Source organism: Perca fluviatilis, chromosome 19 (genome assembly GCF_010015445.1).
Source record: "Perca fluviatilis chromosome 19, GENO_Pfluv_1.0, whole genome shotgun sequence".
In the NCBI taxonomy this organism is placed as follows: domain Eukaryota; kingdom Metazoa; phylum Chordata; class Actinopteri; order Perciformes; family Percidae; genus Perca; species Perca fluviatilis.
This window is the reverse complement of record NC_053130.1, coordinates 17,383,176-17,401,059: the sequence shown is the minus strand read 5'-3', so window position 1 is coordinate 17,401,059 and position 17,884 is coordinate 17,383,176. Positions and strand designations below refer to the sequence as shown.

Sequence of the window (17,884 nt, the reverse complement as noted above, 5' to 3'; positions counted from 1 at the left end):
TTGATTCTTCACTGATGATTTGTCACTTCATGCCATTTTCAGGAATAGTACGGTATCCCTGTTGTTAGAGAAAGATTATGGGTGTGACGACAGATGGATTCGACGAGGAATATCAATGATGAAGCACACTGTCATTGCGTTTGTCTGAGGAACGGGGGGGGGTTAGGAGCTTGTAATTCATTTATCTTTTGAAGCTTTTGTTCCCTGGGATGTCATTTTTATATCTTCTTGCCGCTGGACTTTTCTGACCTGACTATGTAATGCTATGTTTTCTCTCCCGCCACTCCCCTTCACAAGCAAACAAACTTTACTTTTAAGCTCTTTTCTTCTGCACGTCATCTTATTTTTACAAGATTTCCCCCCAACATATTCATTTCAATGCATGGCTCTTTTTCAGTACCTCAGGTGGTGCTGCAGCTGTGAAACTGGCTGCTAAATTTGTTCCCACCAAGAATGAGACCTAGTTCAGTTTTTTTAAACTAACTTTACAGGAAACATCTCTGTCAGTTTCCAGCAGCGTGTCTATGCCGTTTCCTACAGAACAATGACTATCTGTCACCCAGTACTTTGGTTATGTGGCTGCTTTTGTCCCGGTGTCATGCTCTGAATGCTTGACAAACAAACTTCATTTGTCCCCCGAGGAACCACATGCACACTTCTCACGCCTCAAACTCCTGCAGCAGCTGTGTGTGTGGGAAAGTGAGGTTTTGTACTTGGATGTGCTTGCATATGAGTATGCATGCACATGCAGTGTGTGAAATTAGACCCCACTGCAGAGAGCAGGGCAGGTAACCCCACTCCCAGGCTGCAACAGAAGGCTTTTGTGGCCACTTCCCTGCCTATCCTCTTCAAACCCCCATTTCTGGTATCAAAGAGCTGCTGCACTCTAGGCCGGTCTGCTGACAATCAGGCCATTTCAATGCAGGGTTGCAATTTCCAGGGCTGGGGGGCAGACAAGGTTAGTAAAGAGAGTTTGGTTTAGTAACTGATCACGTTGCCATTTCATCCCCTCCCCGCTTTTCATGTAAATCAGACCTCTGAAGTCTTTGGGTGCAGTTATGGAGCATGTGTAGATGTAGTATGACATGACACTGGTCTCATTGTTGGTTTAACTAATTCTTACTTTTCTATAGACTTGTAGATTTGTTTTAAATTCTCCCCACTCCCTCTTCATTGGCAAATCACTCTTTTCCATTGACCCCCTCCATGCTATGTGCATGTCAAAAGTCTTAGTTATCATGACAAAAGTAGTCAGCAGCCCCCCCCCTCCCCCAGCCTCACACTGCCTATAGAGTCCCAATGGGTCCGCTTTTCAAAACCGGTCAGGAGTCAGTGTTTGTTAGCTCTCTGCATTGTTTCTGGACAATCCCGCCTGTGATGGTAACATGATAAGACACAAATGCAATTGTTTGGCTACCAAACGTAGCCAAAAAAAAGATGTATTATAAACCTATGTAAGTATTTTTTTTTTTTTTCATTTGAACCTCCGAATCCAATGAATCTAAAGTAACTGAACACTGACTGCGTCATTTATCTTCACAGCAGCACCAATGCTTTGTCTTTGCTGAACTTTCTTTCACAAGATTTATTCTTTAATCATTATTTTCTGGCTGTATTGTACAGCATAGAGTTGAATTTCCCGGGCGATGAATTTTGACAGAGATAAGTCATTCAGACGACAAATGACCCAGCTTCCCTCACACATCCTCTGGGGTAAATAAACGTTTTCTCTATTTGCACATCTTGGAGTTTTACCAGAAGTCTTTCTGACCACCAAAGTCAAATAAACAAGTCAACCACCCTCTTACATGCTGTTTGATATTACAGTTAATTGATACATGAGAGGCTCTATTGAGCATTTGCTTGTCTCCCCAGCAGCCTGCACAGGCCCTGTGGGGAGTAGAAAAAGAGGGGGGCCCATATTCAGCTGGAGCGCCAGGAACCCAGCTTCCTTGGGATTGGTGCAGCAAAGTGGTGTAGGAAACGATCCTCCTCCCAAAGGCCTTTCCCTGGGAATACTGGGTTCCAGTGTGAGAAAGTTGTTTTAGACAGCGTGTCTCTGGGGCGTCCCCGGCGGAAAAGCAGGAACGCCTCACCTCCGTGAGGTGTGGACCGTCGCCCCTAGACCATTAGGACCAGCAGAGCATCCACAGTCCACTGCTACAGTATCCTAGTGGGAGTATAAATGATAGGACACTTACATGGCTGCAAAATCAGGTGGCCCTTTAATGCAACTTTGCACCGCTTCACATTGATTTGAAGGAAGTTTCACATTTCACCATTCAACAATAGTTACACAAAGCGCAGCATTCATTTGGGCTTAGCATCTACACTTTGGGGGAAAAGCAGATCTTCCCTAATTGCCACTGCATGCTTCCCTGAAGGAAAGTATGTCACTCAATAAGATAATCATATAGTGGGAACCCACGATTGCCAGTACCGGCTTGCTATTTGCTATTTTACATTTTCATTGTAAAATTGCAAAGCTGGCTCTGACATTGTGTGTGTGTGTGTGTGTGTGTGTGTGTGTGTGTGTGTTAAACACAGGAAACACTGTCATTCAGGCCAGCTGGTACGATAACTAACAGTTAGTGGAAAGGCTGCAGGTGTGCAGGGACAGCAGGCCAAGAACTCAAACCAATTTAAATGTCTCTAACAAATGAGTAACATCTTGTATTTCTGTTGTTCTTCCTCTGTCTTAGATTCTTTTAATACATCTCAACCGAGTTACTTACTATATTCCTTAGATGAGAGGATTATTGGCACCAAAATTATCTCTACAAAAGTAGATCATTTGTCTGGTGAACATGCTAACACCTACATATATAGTATGACAGTGTGCCAAATGATTTAGCAACTTTTTGAAGAATAACTCTAATGACTAACTAACGATATTTAGTGTTTTTCTTATTTTCAACAAATCCAACTAAAACAATTAACTGATCCGCCTAATACCTATTGCCTGTGAAGCCAAATCCTAATATATTGTATTGCTCTGTGCCATAGACCTCCATTTATGTCCAAAATCAATCAAAAATACATCAATTGTTACAACACACTGTTGCACTGGTCCCCTCATTATGATGAACACGACCACTGTAATTTATTTTGAGTCAATCCCACATACACAAAATATACACTGCCCAGCTGTTTTAAAATTATTTACACTTGAAAATGATGATAATGAATCTCTTTTCTGCAAGATGCTGTGTCCTAACTTGACTTTTACTATCACATCAAGTCAGCTAAGTTAGCCTGGTCGCTAAAGATGTTGTGCTGTTGAATCATAATTGACTAAACTAATAATTAAAAGAGATATTTTGTTTATGTACTGATTTGCTGAGGTCAACAAAAGGCCAAACTTCCACTGCTTTAGTATAGCAATTTAATTAAAACTGATTTTGTCGCCACTTGGGGGCAACAGAAACATGCTGTGATAACATCACATTGTATTTGGAGACGTTTCTGGCGACCAGATACAGTCCAATATGCACTTTCCTTTTAACTCGTATTTTGGTCTCCACCAACTCCTGAAGATTGAACATGTCCTAAGTATTAAAAGCAAGTTACTATCTTCGACATACCTCCTTTGCCTCCTCCAGCTCTCCTTCCTGAATGTCTTCCTCTCTCAAAGCTCTAAAACAGGCCAGGAAGTCCCCATGAGCCGTTTCCTGCATGCTTTACATCACCTTGAAGCAGGGGACGCTGGGAACAGTGGAGGCATGCTCTTCCTAACAACAGTGCCCTCTGTGTTTTCTTGCATGTATGTATACATCTGTGTTATAATAAGAGCATGTGTTACTTCAGCTATCCTTCTCTAGCTCAATAATAATTGGTATTTTTCCCCTCCTCTAATGAAGCTCATATGCTGCACACTTCTTTGATGTCACATTATCACAGAGGCTTTCAGGCTCTGCTTCTTCAGTTCAAAGCTCAGGTCAATTAGATACTGGTTTAATATAGTTAGTGGCGGCCATGTTAATATGGTGACAGGTGACACATCACAGGCCGGGATAAGCCTTGATGTTGGTGAAGTCTGCCAGTCAGCTGGTGGCGTCTGATTTAAGCTGCATTTATAGAATAGGTCCAAAGAACCTGGTGCACATAGTGTGTGCAAAACAATGTTGTTTTATTTGGTACAATAATTAAATGTGTCCAGGGAAAAGACAATATCTTGTACTAATATGTTTCATAAAATCTATATCAGTCACAATAGAGAAGTTGTCAATAAAACGAAGCATATAACTATAAGATATCCATCCATCCATCCATCCATCTTCGTCCGCTTATCCGGTGTCGGGTCGCGGGGAGCAGCTCCAGCAGGGGACCCCAAACTTCCCTTTCCCGAAGCAACATTAACCAGCTCCGACTGGGGGATCCCGGCGTTCCCAGGCCAGGTTGGAGATATAATCCCTCCACCTAGTCCTGGGTCTTCCCCGAGGCCTCCTCCCCAGCTGGGCGTGCCTGGAACACCTCCCTAGGGAGCGCCCGCAGGGGCATCCTCACCAGATGCCCGAACCACCTCAACTGGCTCCTTTCGACGCAAGGAGCAGTGGCTCTACTCCGAGCTCCTCACGGATGACTGAGCTTCTCACCCTATTTTTAACGGAGACGCCAGCCACCCTCCTGAGGAAACCCATTTCGGCCGCTTGCACCCTGGATCGTTCTTTCGGTCATGACCCAGCCTTCATGACCATAGGTGAGGGTAGGAACGAAAAGTACGTGCCAGATCGAGAGCTTTGCCTTCTGGCTCGCACTCTTTCGTCACAACGGTGCGATAGATGGAATGTAATACCGCACCCGCTGTATCTCCGACCACCTCCTCTCGGCCCATTTTCCCTCACTTGCGAACAAAACCCCAAGCAGTACTTGAACTCCTTCACTTGGGGTAAGGACTCATTCCCTACCTGGAGAAGGCATTCCATCGGTTTCCTGCTGAGAACCATGGCCTCCGATTTAGAGGTGCTGATCCTCATCCCAACCGCTTCACACTCGCGCGGAACCGATCCAGTGAGTGCTGAAGGCTGAGGGCCGATGATGCCATCAGGACCACATCATCTGCAAAAGCAGCGATGAGATCCCCAGCCCAACCGAACCGCCAACCCCTCCCCACCCCCGACTACCCGATATCCTGTCCATAAATATTACAAACAGGATTGGTGACAAAGCGGCGCCCGGCGGAGGCCAACCCTCACCTGAAACGAGTCCGACTTACTGCGAGAACCCGGACACAGCTCTCACTTTGGTCGTACAGAGATTGGATGGCCCTGAGTAGAGACCCCCTCACCCCATACTCCGCAGCACCTCCCACAGTATCTCCCGGGGACCCGGGTCATACGCCTTCTCCAAATCCACAAAACACATGTAGACCGGTTGGGCATACTCCCAGGGCCCCTCCAGGATCCTTGCGAGAGTGAAGAGCTGGTCCGTTGTTCCACGACCACCGGGACGGAATCCGCATTGTTCCTCCTCAACCTGAGGTTCGACTAACGGCCGACCCCTCCTTTCCAGCACCTTGGAGTAGACTTTACCAGGGAGGCTGAGAAGTGTGATACCCCTGTAATTGGCACACACCCTCTGGTCCCCTTTTAAAGGGGAACCACCACCCCAGTCTGCCACTTCTTTGGCACTGTTCCAGACTTCCACGCAATGTTGAAGAGACGTGTCAACCAGGACAGCCCCTCCACACCCGCGCGCGTGACATTTCTGAACGGGCTCACCAATCACCTCCGGGGGCTTTGCCACTGTGGAGTTGTTTGACTACATCAGTGACTTCCGCCCGGAAATCGACGACAATCCCCATCATCCTCCAGCTCTGCCTCTAACATAGAGGGCGATTAGTCGGATTCAGGAGTTCCTCAAAATGCTCCTTCCACCGCCCAATTTACCTCCTCAGTTGAGGTCAACAGTGTCCCATCCTTACTGTACACAGCTTGGATGGTTCCCCGCTTCCCCTCCTGAGGTGGCGAACAGTTTTCCAGAAGCACTTTGGTGCCAACCGAAAGTCCTTCTCCATGTCTTCTCCAAACTTCTCCCACACCCGCTGCTTTGCCTCTTTCACGGCAGAGGCTGCAGCCCCTTCGGGCCCTTCTGTACTCTGCAACTGCCTCCGAGTCCTCTGGGATAACATATCCCGGAAAGACTCCTTCTTCAGTCGGACGGCTTCCCTGACCACCGGTGTCCACCACGGTGTTCGTGGGTTACCGCCCTTGAGGCACCTTAAGACCCTAAGACCACAGCTCCTCGCCGCAAGCTTCAGCAATGGAAACTTTGAACATTGTCCACTCTAGTTCAATGCCCCCAGCCTCCACAGGGATGCACGAAAAGCTCCGCGGAGGTGCGAGTTGAAAGTCCGTTGGACAGGGGCCTCCTCCAGACGTTCCCAATTTACCCGCACTACACGTTTGGGCTTACCAGGTCTGTCCAGAGTCTTCCCCCACCCCTGACCCAACTCACCACCAGATGGTGATCGGTTGACAGCTCTGCCCCTCTCTCACCCGAGTGTCCAAAACATACGGCCTCAGATCAGATGAAACGATTATAAAATCGATCATTGACCTTCGGCCTAGGGTGCTCTGGTACCAGGTACACTTATGAGCATCCCTATGTACGAACATGGTGTTCGTATAGACAATCCATGACTAGCACAGAAGTCCAACAACAAACAACCGCTCTGGTTTAGATCAGGGAGGCCGTTCCTCCCAATCACGCCTCTCCAGGTGTCTCCATCATTGCCCACGTGCGTTTAAGTCCCCCGCAGCAGAACAATGGATTCCCCACTGGCGCCCCATGCAGGACTCCACTCAAGGTCTCCAAGAAGGCCGAATACTCCGAACTCCTGTTTGGTGCATATGCACAAACAACAGTCAGGATTTTCCCCACAACCCGCAGGCGTAGGGAAGCGACCCTCTCGTCCACCGGGGTAAACTCCAACGCAGCGGGCTCGCGCCGGGGCTTGTTAGTATCCCCACACCCGCCCGGCCGCACACCCCTGAGCAACTCCGGAGAAGAAAAGAGTCCAACCCTATCCAGGGGTTACAGTTCCAGAACCGAGACTGTGCGTAGAGGTAAGCCCCACCAGATCTAACCGGTAGCGCTCCACCTCCCGCACCAGTTCCCGCTCCTTCCCCACAGAGAGGTGACGTTCCACGTCCCCAGAGCCAGCGTCTGCTGCCCGGGTCTGGTCCGTCGGAGGCCCCGTACCTTCACTGCCACCCATGTGGCAGCGCACCGACCCCAGCGGTTCCTCCCACAGGTGGTGGGCCCATGGGCTGGAGAGATGGGAGCCCGCGAAGCTTGTTCGGGCTGTGCCCGGCCGGGCTCCGTGGCAAACCCGGCCCACCAGGCGCGCCCGAGCCAGGCCCGCCCGTCTGGGCCTGGCTCCAGACGGGGGCCCCCGGCTTCCTCCGGGCAGGGTCACTCCATTTCTACCTTTTTGTTTTTCCATTGGGGTTTTTGAACCCATTCTTTGTCTGGCCCCTCACCTGAGACCACTTTGCCTTGGGAGACCCTACCAGGAGCACAAAAGGCCAGACCAGACAACACAGCCCTCAGGTTCACAGAGACACACAAACCTCTCCACCACGATAAGGTGATGGTTCACGGAGAAGAACGATAAGTAAATTAAAAAAAAATATATTTTTTTTTTTTTTTTTTCTATAAGATAAATTAAAAAATATTGCAATGTAATGAGATTGAAAGTACATTTTTGAGCTGAAACCACTAGTTGACAAATGTTTATAAATGTCATAAAATAGTGCCCATCACAATGTCCAAGGTCCAAGGCGACACCTTTAAATTGCTTGTTTTTCTTACCAAAAAATAAAAAATAAGACCTTCTAAAATCAGCATGTTAGCATGCTGACCTTTTAGCTCAAAGCACCACTGAGCCTAAGTACAGGCTCCCAGAGACGTTAGCATGGCTGTAGACTCTTTGTCCTGTTGCTTGATACATGACTCGATAACCAGGTTTACTGACAATTCATTTATTTTTTAAGATACTTTTTTGGGCATCTTAGTCCTTTATTTATACAGGACAGCTGAAGACATGAAAGAGGAGAGAGAGGGGGAACGACACGCAGCAAAGGGCCGCAGGGTGGAGTCAAACTTGCGGCCGCTGCGCCGAGGAGCAAACCTCGACACATGGGCGCCCGCTCCACCAAGTGAGCCACCCAGGCACCCCAATTCATTTTCTGTCACTCAATTAATAGATTAATTACTACTAGATGTTTTACCAAAACATGTATGATTTACATAAAAACAAACAATTGGTTCATTCAGAAGAATAAACCATCCTTTATTTTTTTATTATTTTGTCTGTTTACCCACCGACTTTAAGCCGTGAGAAATCTATCACACAGGAACACAGAAAGCTACTTGGTAACAAAAAGACACTGTTTTGGCTTTACTGAGGTCAGCGTTTGATGAGAGTTGGTTGCACCTGTAAACTCAGCCGTGTGTACATGGATAGTCCACAAACTGTAGAAGAAAGAGGAGACTACAACCAACCGACCCTCCTGCACTCTCACACAGCCTCAAAGTGCAGCTGTAGACATCTCTCACACGACTGTGATCTTCAGCATGTCCACAGGGTCTTTTGTGTGTGTGTGTGGTTCATAAGGATGTGGGTGTAAACCCTCACTCACCACCTTAACACACTACACAGCGCTCAAAGTAACTCTAAATCTCTCTTTTTTTTCTTTTGTTCTTTGGTTAAATGTCTTATGCTCAGAGTATAAAAGCAACCCTCCTCTAAGAACTAAGTGCGTTGCTGGATTCCCTCTCCATCCTAGACTTATTAAAACAACATGACTCAATTATAATCCAGACTTAAGTAATCATGTTTTATGGCAAAACCACTATCATTATGTCTGTCTGGCTCCATACAGACTCTGAAGCGAGTCACTACTGCAGGTTTCACTTAAGATGTGCATTGATTTGTGTTCTGAAGCGCTCCAGCAAGCATACATTACTGTCTTAAATGTCAATACACAAACTGCAGTGACTGAACACAAACCAGCCTGGGCTTCCTTTGATCTCGGCTGTGATGGCAGAGTGCTGAAATAATGAAACTGTAATAACAGAGTGCCAGGACTGATGCTGGGACATGTTCACTCAGGCACACAGATTAAAAAACTCTGACAAGGATAAAAAAAAGATCTTAACAAGCAGGGTTGATGAAGGAGTCACATTTCAGATCCAAGAAAATACATTTACATCAGCTTTACATCAGTTTCACCTTTCCTCGGCTTCTTAAAGGAATAATAATTCCATATTTTGGGAGTTAACTTTATTTGCTTTCTTGCAGAGAGTTATATTAGAAGACCACTCACATGACTGAGCCTAAGAGCAGGATGGCGGTTAACTTAGCATGAAGACTGGGAGGAGGGGAATAGCTAGCCTGGCCCTTGCACCTCTAACTTTTACTAAGTTCTTGTTTGTTTAATCTGGAAAGAGCCATGCTATCTGTCCCCCCTGCTTCCAATGTTTATGCTAAGCTAATTGCATTCCAGCTCTAGCTCTATAGTAAATGCAGAGACATGAGAGGAGTATTGATCTTTTCATCTAACTTTTTTTAACGTCTTATTCCTTACAAAACTGGAGTAAATATGACCTCATGTGTCCAGTAAATGTAAGCCTAAAGCATGCCACCAGTTAGCTTAGCATAAAGACTGGAAACAGGGGGAAACAGCCAGCTTGGCTAGCACACAAACCCCTGTAAAACCGTGTCATTTTGTTTCCGCTTTTCAGCAAATATGTGTGTTGATGACAAATAGCATGTCTACCTAAATACACCATAGCAATCAATCATAGATGTGTAGTCTCATTTCTCTTAAATGTTTAAATCCTCTTATCCTTTCTTGAGTGGCATTTAGCTGCACTGACCCTCTCTGTTACGACTCTGATTTAAATTCCTCAGTGCCATCCTAACCCTAACAAATGGGTGATACCTGACTAAAACACATGTAAGGCTTATACAAGTAAAGGTTGTATTGACACAAAGGAGGTTTAGGGATGATATGGGTCATATTTATTCTTGGCAATGGAGGTAAGGGGGAAGCCTTCTGGGAGTGTTTTAGACAGAAAATGTCCCGAGAGCCAAGATCTTATAGCAGGACCAGATGTTTTAGTTTGTATGTAGAGACTCAAATCATAGGTTCAGGATTGTGATTCATTGAAATTATCATATTAAAAATATACACTGTGATCACGTCAAAGTTGTTGGCCCTTCAGAGACACCTGATACTACTTTGAAATTGCTTCATGCACTGCAAGAGGGAGAGATATGTATGCTAATTGAAAATCAGGGGCCGGAATGCAGGATTTTATGTAATTATGGTAACTTGGTGAACTTTGCTTCTTGATAATCAGTCCCACCAGCAGACTAAACATTTGGAATAAAGAGCCCTCAGATTTGAAATGCGGGTCAGGCCGGTGGGTCAAGTCCCATTGTCCATGCTCCGATAAAGTGTGGGCCAATACTTTTATCTTGAGGAAGTTAGCAGTATCAAACAATGAGAGCATTTCTGCAAACTTCCATGTAACGCAAACAGTGCTAAAAATGTTTTTGTGTGTTTGCATGTGTGTGTGTAATACCACACATGCCACAACGCACTGTATTTTTAGTAAAGGAAATCTGCAAAGCAAACAAAAAGTTTAAAGCTTTTATTGTAACCCTTTAACAAGCAGTTTCCCATTTTATTTCCTGAACTCTTGTTCTTGTGTCCTATGGGTTTAAAGTGCAGACTATGTAATCAAAAAACGTGCACTGTTCAAGTCTGGCTAGTAACATTCACCATCTCTCTCCCCTAATTTCCTCTCCTCTTTACTGTCCACTCTCTAATAAAGGTTCTCTCTCTTTTGTTCATGTCTGAAGCAGTCCCTCTGCCAGCATCTGTGTGGAAGCTAGTGAGCCACATTACAGCTATGAGCCATGAAAAAATTAGCTGGAAAAGTGAGAGTACAAAAGCCACTCAAAACGAATAAATAATAACAGGGACCCACTCAATAAAAAACAGCTCCATTTTTGATTTGATTTTGATTTGAAAAACTTTATTAATCCCGATAGGGAAACTGGTTTGCCACCAACCATACAACCATCGAACACAATACACAACAAACAGACAAATAAATAAATAATTCTGCATTAGGAGACTAATAGACCTTGATTAAGAGACACAGTTTTAAGAAAAAATTCTATTTCACAATACATAAATGTAAAAAAAAAAAAAAAACACTATAAAAGACAAATATAATATTTAACAGTTAACTGTGTTGGTTAAAATATCTAATCACTGCATGAACAAAAGACCTTCTCATGCGCTCACTAGAGCACCGAAGTATTACCAATCGCTTACTGAAAGAGCTTCTGAATCCTTTGAACAAATTGTGTAGTGGATGGCCTTCAAAAAGCAGGACAATTTTTAGTTTTGAACTAATCCTCTTCTCTACAGTAACCTCCAGTACCTCCGGGTTAAGACCAATAACTGAACCAGCTCTCTTGATTAGCTTATTTATCCCATTTTTGTCCTCAACAGATATACTGCCCCCCAGCACAGTACAGTATAAAAAAGAACACTAGCTAAAATCCCTTGATAAAAAACATTTAAGAGCTTTGTGCTAATGTTGAATGATCTAAGTTTTCTCAAAAAGAACAGTCTCGACTGAGCCTTCTTCATTAGGACATTCGTGTTCTCCTTCCAGTTTAATTTTTCATCCAGATGTACAACTAAAAATGTATATGATTGCACAATTTCGATCAACTGACCATTAATTGTAACTGGAAGGTTTCAATAATTGTTCAGTTTCATAAAGTTTGACTCACACCAAGTGTAAAAAGACTGCACCTCCCTTCTATAGGCAAGATCATCACCCTGATTAAGTAGACCCACTAAAGCAGTGTCATCCGAGAATTTTTGTACCCAGCAAGATGGCTGACTATGCCTATAGTCAGCAGTATAAAGTGAAAATAAAAAGGGGGATAAAACTGTACCCTGAGGTGCTCCAGTATTAGTTAGAATGGTATCAGAATGTTTGTTACCAATCCTAACAAACTGTGGTCGTGCTAAAAGGTACTAGTCCAGGCAATAGTCGTATTATGCAATTTAAAATCGATTAATTTACTAGCTAAAATATGTGGCTGTATAGTATTAAGCACTGCCAGAGGTCAAAAGCTCCCCAGTTTACCTTTAAGGTTGGACAAATCATTTTATTTCACACTGTCTGACAGTATTATCCTGTATCAGCTTTAATCTAATGTATATGATCTTCACAATCAGTGAAATATCTATGTTTTTTTTTAAATTGCAGCACCATTCCATTGAATGGAAATATTTTAGAGTATCAATTTATACACACTTCCCTAAAATGCATCCTGACAGATTTAGTATCTTTGGAAACACTGGCATCTCCTCTAGAATTTAATTAACATTCTGTGGGTTTTAACAAAGTCTGGCTGCACAGCATGCATCTGTAATGATTGTGAAAGTTGGTCTGAACTAGCAATGTTTAAAATAATTATCAAAAGCTTTAAAATAAAATAAGCCATAAAGACTCTCTTCAACTCAAAAGACTTGGATCTTTAATCCCACACAGAATCTTTGCAAGTTTTCTCTTTTGCCCTCCAACCTTACTCGACTCCACAGGACGGACTGCACATAATTCATCCTGTGTAGGCTGAGGTGATGTATTCTTTTCATGTACAGAGGAAGCGCAATATCCTGTTCCCGCACGGGCTCTAATACCACACTGAGGAAGACTGGCCCCCGGCCTCTCAGGGGCCCAAGTGCTCCTGAAACTAAAGCCACAGGCTCTCTGAGACTGTGATGTATGAGGTGTCTGTGTAGCAGACTCTTCCTGTTACAGTGTCAGTAAAAGAAGGAACTAATGGGGTCCCTCTTTTGATGGAACTGGGGCGGACTGGTTCTCATTTTAGTGGCAAATATGTTCCCTGAGGCTCCTACACTTTTATTGAACCAGCATTGTTGTGAAATTCAATAGCCTATTTCAAGTTTCTGTTATCAAGGGAATACATTTTTCACAAAACAATTGGCTCTGGCGTCTATGTTAAATTATTTATGTGTGGCAGCAACTTGTCTTGAGGAGAATAGTGAAGGAAACAGATATTTTATGAACTGATTCCAAATCACTCAACAAAAGTTACTTTCAACCTTTGTTGTTGCAAGTATTTTACAAGCCCTTCATGGTGCTGGTCCTAATTTAGACGGACGATTAGAAAGACTTTTGCTTGTGTTGCAACTTGCAAGAAACTGTTATCATTAAATCGTCTTTTTAGAAACATCACCTTTGGTTCGGTGAACTGTGACTGAGATTTTTATGGCAAGTGATGGTGCAAATATCTACACAAAAAAAAACTGATCAAACCGAGTAAAAAAAACAAAAAAAAAAAAATAAAAGACATTTAACATCACACACACGCACACGCACGCACGCACGCAAAACACACACACACACACACACACACACACACACACACACACACACACACACACACACACACACACACACACACTCCGGTGAGCAGGCAGCTGGAGGTCTACCTGTGTGACCCAGCAGCAGGCTGATGAGCCCTCCTCCTCTCTGCCACCGTCATTGGTTTCCCTGGAAGCCGTGAGAAACCAGTCAGACGTCCACTGCGCCTCCGGTTCCCTCGCTGCAGGATTCAGACGCTCACTGGAGGAATGCGTGGCAAAACACGGCGTTTATTTGTATTTTCAGAGAAAACAACTCTCCTTTAACAAGTGCAATTTAATTTCTAGCATGATAGCTCCCTTCTGGAGCCGACACAGGCGTTAAAGAATGTCTCACCAGCAGCGGATTGTACAGCTCTCCACCGCTTCGCTCGCCGTAGTCTTCGGCCCGGACGAGGAGAGTTTGCGCGCTGGCGGAGGGAAACTCAATACCAATACAACGAGTGGACAGGAGATTTTTGCGGACTTTAAGGCGCAAAACTTGCGCAGTTTCTGGAATAAGAGACTCGCTAAGGCCATAGCTGAAGTGTACTTTCAGGGATGGATGGAAAATTTGGTGCTTTTCATTCAAGGGAACGCAAACAACTTGGAGGTGCTGAGAGAAGCGTGGATGCGCAGGGCTCTAAGGTCACCAAACGGATTTATCATAAAAGCTGTCGGTATGTAACATCACTCATCTGTCATTGAACTATCACCAGTGATCAAATAATACGTTTCATTGTGAAGTAACAATGAATGGTAGTAATACAACTGTATAGCACCCGAAGTCCAGAAAGTTATCAGAAACAATCCTGTTGGTGGCACAGGAAAAAACTGCTACCACAGTCACAACCAACATTTGTTTACCACACTGAGAGAAATGTGTGAAAGCCATAAACTCTGAACTGACACGGTTTAACATCTTCCCTGCTTCTCTAGATTTTCATTGGCTACTAAATTCAGTTAGAGCTGATGCCAAAAAAATTTACCTAAAAGTTGTTGTGTTTTAGTGTCAACACAACACTAGTTTATTTTGAGTGTGTCTTATCTCTAACTCTAGGTTTGGACAATTATAACCATAATTTTGTCAATCAGTGACTTGTTTCTTGGATGCAGAGGTATAAAACTCCCTCTTAAAACATATATATTTGTTCTCATATTTAGGACTTGATCGCTGACATAGCCTAGCCTACCTGATTTTTCTCCATTCCTCTCATGCAAAACCTCCTTAAAAAAAAATGGGCATCACATAAAAAAAAAATAGAGACCACATTCTGTCGCTTTGAGCAGTGAAATGTTGCTTCAAATCATTTTAAACACAACAGGTGTTTGTTGCTTGAGAGATGATATTCCTTAAATCTCTATTTCCCTAAATATGGTCTGCTGTGTTTGAGTGGAGTGCACGACCGATCAGCCTTGCGTTGTTGTCGACACAGTGATATGTTTACCAGCGCCTGTTAACATGGCATGTATACCTTGTAATTACTTCTAATTGCTCCCCTTCTGTGGCTCTCCTCCTCAGATGTGTTTTACAGCAGCATATCTGCACAGAAACAATGAATGGAAACCTTTATGCAGCCTCCTGTAGCATGAGCTCATGGGCTGTAAATGCCTCACAGCACCGGCTGCTGGAGAAAATGACAACCTTCTGTGGCTTTTACTCCTAATGACAGTATTTTTAAGAGATGCACCAGATTATTAAAAAAATATATCTTACTTTACAAAGGAAGATGTTGAACTCTAGGTTGTAGCAAATACACATGTGGAAACTGATTTCATGTTTCTGCTACAAAGCACCATCTTCCACCCCAAAAAGGACACAATTATCACATGAAATTCAAAATTCAGCAGGATGTGGTAGTGTCAGAGGTAGGTTTTTTCAAGTGTTGAGAAGATGGTTGAGCTGCAGCAGGTTCCTTTTAGCCACAGCTGCTTTTGGAGTAGAGAGGTCGCCTGCCAATCGGAAGGTTGGTGGTTCGATCCCTGGCCCTGCAGTTCCATGCCGAAGTGTCCTTGGGCAAGACACTGAACCCCGAGTTGCCCCCGATGCTGCGCCATTGGAGTGTAAATGTGTGTGAATGTTTATCTGATGAGCAGGTGGCACCTTGAACGGCAGCCTCGGCCACAGTGTATGAATGTGTGTGAATGGTGAATGGTTCCTGTACTATGTTAAAGCGCTTTGAGTAGTCGTTAAGACTAGAAAAGCGCTATATAAAAACAGTCCATTTACATTTTGGTTCACTGGAAACCATGTCCCAGCAGCACACACATTGGCTCTGAGTTCCCATTTGGTCCAGCTGTCTTGCCTCTCTTCCAGGGTCTGTCTTTCCAATAATGAGCCTCTCTTTGTTTGAGTGTTATTTTGTCTGGATGCTGTGTCTAGTCTACCTGCTGACCTTGTGTCAATCCGTCAGCTCAGCCAGATTAAGCAGTGCACAGACAAGTAAAGGGAGGAATGTGATGTTATGTGAAGGGGAGGACGAGACCACACAAGGGGAGACTTGGAAGGGCGTGGAGCAGCGGAGGAGGGGGAAGGTGGAGGCTGACATGCCATCCTGCTGTGAGACAGTTTCACAAACAAACACTGTATGAGCCAAAGGTGACGCCAGGCTTATTGCTATGGGCGGCGTCAGCACTAAGGTGCACACAGATATGCATGAGCTTGATGCAAGGCAGGCATTGATACCTCAACAGACTCCTCATGTTAGAGCTTTACACCAGAATTGTAAGGAAACAGGTCTGTGTTTGGACATGTCACCTCCTTCTCCTCCATAACAAATCCTTTACTTCACACCGCAGCAATTTGTATGGAAATCAGTGCTGGCAGGCTGTCAGAGTCTGTTTTACTGCCTTCTCACTGAGAACTGGTCAGCAGTGAATCACGGTGCGACTGGCTGCCGACGGCCGCTGATTCTCGGTTACTCAGGATTAATGTCCCACCGTTTCATGGCCAGGGAGTGACTGTGGAAGTCAGACTCCTAGATTGATATCAGGCATGGACTTAAAGGCCTTGACATTGTCCTGATATAAATATGTCAGGTAGAAAACCGAAATGTTATGAGTTATGGGCTAAAGTGAGTTTCAAACAGCCCTATTTCATTTCCCAGGTCAGAGCAAGGTTGAGATGTGACTTTATTGACGTGAGGTTTTTTAAAGGGAAGTAAAGGAACATAGTTTAGAAGATGTTTAGCTTATTAGTTTAATGTTAAATAAAGAAGCATAGATGTAAAACAAAGCTTCCAGGCAAACAGAAACAATACACTTTGATTAATTTGTGCTACTTCCTCATTGGTCCTGTCTGGTTATCAGTGCTAATAGCCTGAGTGAAGACAGATTGTTCTGTGGGCCGACCGACCACCTCGGGCCTCTTCTGAGGGGAGAATATGCAGAAGAAGGAGGTGTGTGGGAGGTGGGGAGGGTTGATGGAGGAAGGGGATCGTGGTGAGGTTAGGCCGAGGTAAACAGACAGGGTGAGGAGTTAGTATGAACAGGCTTCGTTGTTATCCTTGTGGGAATGGGCCCCACTGGTACTGGGGTCGACCGCTCTGCTTCAACTCATTAACTTGTTTCTCATTCTTTACGCTAAATTATCTCTTCATCCATTTCCAACACAAAGTCATTTCATTACCGCTCAGTGTGTGTAGAGTCGACATCCTTCTTGCTGAGAGAATTGACATTCAGGATATTTACAATTACACTGTAACCTGTATACTCTAAATAATTAGAGACATGAGAGTGGTATTGATCTTCTTATCCAACTTGAAAGAGAATGAAAGTAATTCTGAAAATGTCAAACTATTCCTTTAATCAGATTTAAACTGAATTGTTATTGTGTATGAAAATGCACTAATCAGTCATTATCAGTCTTTAAAAAAGGCTCAACAATGTCGAATTCCTACTGACCCAATTGTTTTGTTATATAATGACGACTCTAAATTACACCTGCTTGGGAGACCAAGGAGAATTTGGCTAGCCGGCTCAACTGCAACCAAGAAAATGATAGCTCAGCTGTTTTATTTTCCTCGAGACCACAGAGGGTGGGGGGCGGGAGGGAGTTTTTTTTGTTCTTGTTCGGTTTGTGTTTGTCTGTTCTGTGCACCATCTGCTATTACCTCTCACACGTTGTGTAATTTGTTTTGTATGTCTGAAGGTGCCAATAAAAAAAGTATCCGGACTGTCCTGTTGAAACCAGAGGCTTCATAATGACTGTTAGCTGTTTCTGCATTATTTAGAGTCCTGTTATTGTCTCTGCAGCAGGATAAGCGCGGATCCATGAGCTGAAACATTTATATGGAGTCAGCCAGTGGTGTAATGAGGTGTCCTGTATCCTCCCTACATAAAGCTCTGTAAACTGCCCTTGTCGTCTTTGAACGTAGACATGAAGTCCTCCGGACAGGCCTCTCACTTTCGCCATG

At 44.3% G+C, this 17,884-nt stretch overlaps 1 protein-coding gene across 1 annotated transcript in view; it reads left to right on the top strand.

Moving 5' to 3' along the window:
- The first annotated feature begins 13,584 nt into the window (after positions 1–13,584).
- stox1 (storkhead box 1) overlaps positions 13,585–17,884 on the top strand; it is a 20,791-nt gene continuing 16,491 nt past the window's right edge. The window contains exon 1 of the mRNA XM_039783360.1: positions 13,585–14,149. Within this exon, the coding sequence (XP_039639294.1) occupies positions 13,819–14,149 (331 nt within the window). The 5' untranslated portion in view covers positions 13,585–13,818. The remainder of the gene's footprint in view (positions 14,150–17,884) is intronic.